Source organism: Saprolegnia diclina (assembly GCF_000281045.1).
Source record: "Saprolegnia diclina VS20 unplaced genomic scaffold supercont1.205, whole genome shotgun sequence".
Lineage (NCBI taxonomy): Eukaryota > Oomycota > Saprolegniomycetes > Saprolegniales > Saprolegniaceae > Saprolegnia > Saprolegnia diclina.
Window position 1 is genome coordinate 14,736 of NW_008246272.1, and position 852 is coordinate 15,587.

The window sequence follows — 852 nt, forward strand, 5'->3', positions numbered from 1 at the left end:
CACAACGGCAAGACCGAGCCGTACATTGCTGGTGCGTCATCGCAAACGAAGTGGACGTCGTGTCAACCATTCCAATGTAGGCCACAACATGCTGCTTTGGCACGCACACGCCGTCAACGTCTATCGCACCGAGTTCCAAGAGACCCAAGGCGGCACGATCGGTATGACGCTCAACTGCGACTGGCGCGCGCCCAAGCCCAGCGACGACCCGGTGCAGTGGGCCCAGAACGTCGAAGCCGCCGAGCGCGCCGTCCTCTTTGACCTTGGCTGGTTTGCGGACCCGATCTACTTTGGCGACTACCCCGAGGCGATGAAGGCGCGTCTCGGCGACCGCCTGCCGCGCTTCACGCCCGAGGAGTCGGCACTCCTCAAGGGCAGCAACGATTTCTTTGGGATCAACCACTACGGCACCAACTACGTCGAGCCCTCGGACGCGTACCTTGCCAATGCCCCATGCGGTCGTGACGGCATCATTTTTGATGACGCTGGCGTCAAGATGTCAGCGGACGATGCGTGGCCGCGTACCGACTTGGGCTGGAACGCCGTGCCGTGGGGTTTTCGCCATCTTCTGGTGCGCTATCGTGCTCATGACGCAGTGCATCTGACTTGTTGGTTTGCGATTAGATGTGGATCCAAGCCCGATATGCGCCGGCTGGCGGCATCATCGTCACCGAGAACGGGTGCGCCGTCGCCGACGACGACCAAGCCGCCGCGGCCAACGACGTCTTCCGCGTCAACTACTACCGCGGCTACATTGCCGAGATGCACAAGGCCATCACCGAGTGCAACGTCGACGTCCGTGGGTACTATGCGTGGTCGTTCATCGACAACTACGAGTGGGCGTGCGGCTAC

At 61.6% G+C, this 852-nt stretch overlaps 1 protein-coding gene across 1 annotated transcript; it reads left to right on the forward strand.

Moving 5' to 3' along the window:
- Positions 1–56: 56 nt before the first annotated feature.
- SDRG_17160 (hypothetical protein) lies at positions 57–605 on the forward strand (the record flags this gene model as incomplete). Its single annotated transcript, XM_008623397.1, has 2 exons — positions 57–571; positions 597–605. Exons 1-2 carry the CDS (start codon positions 89–91, stop codon positions 603–605), a joined length of 492 nt encoding a protein of 163 aa, XP_008621619.1. The 5' UTR covers positions 57–88.
- Between the last annotated feature and the right edge of the window lie 247 nt (positions 606–852).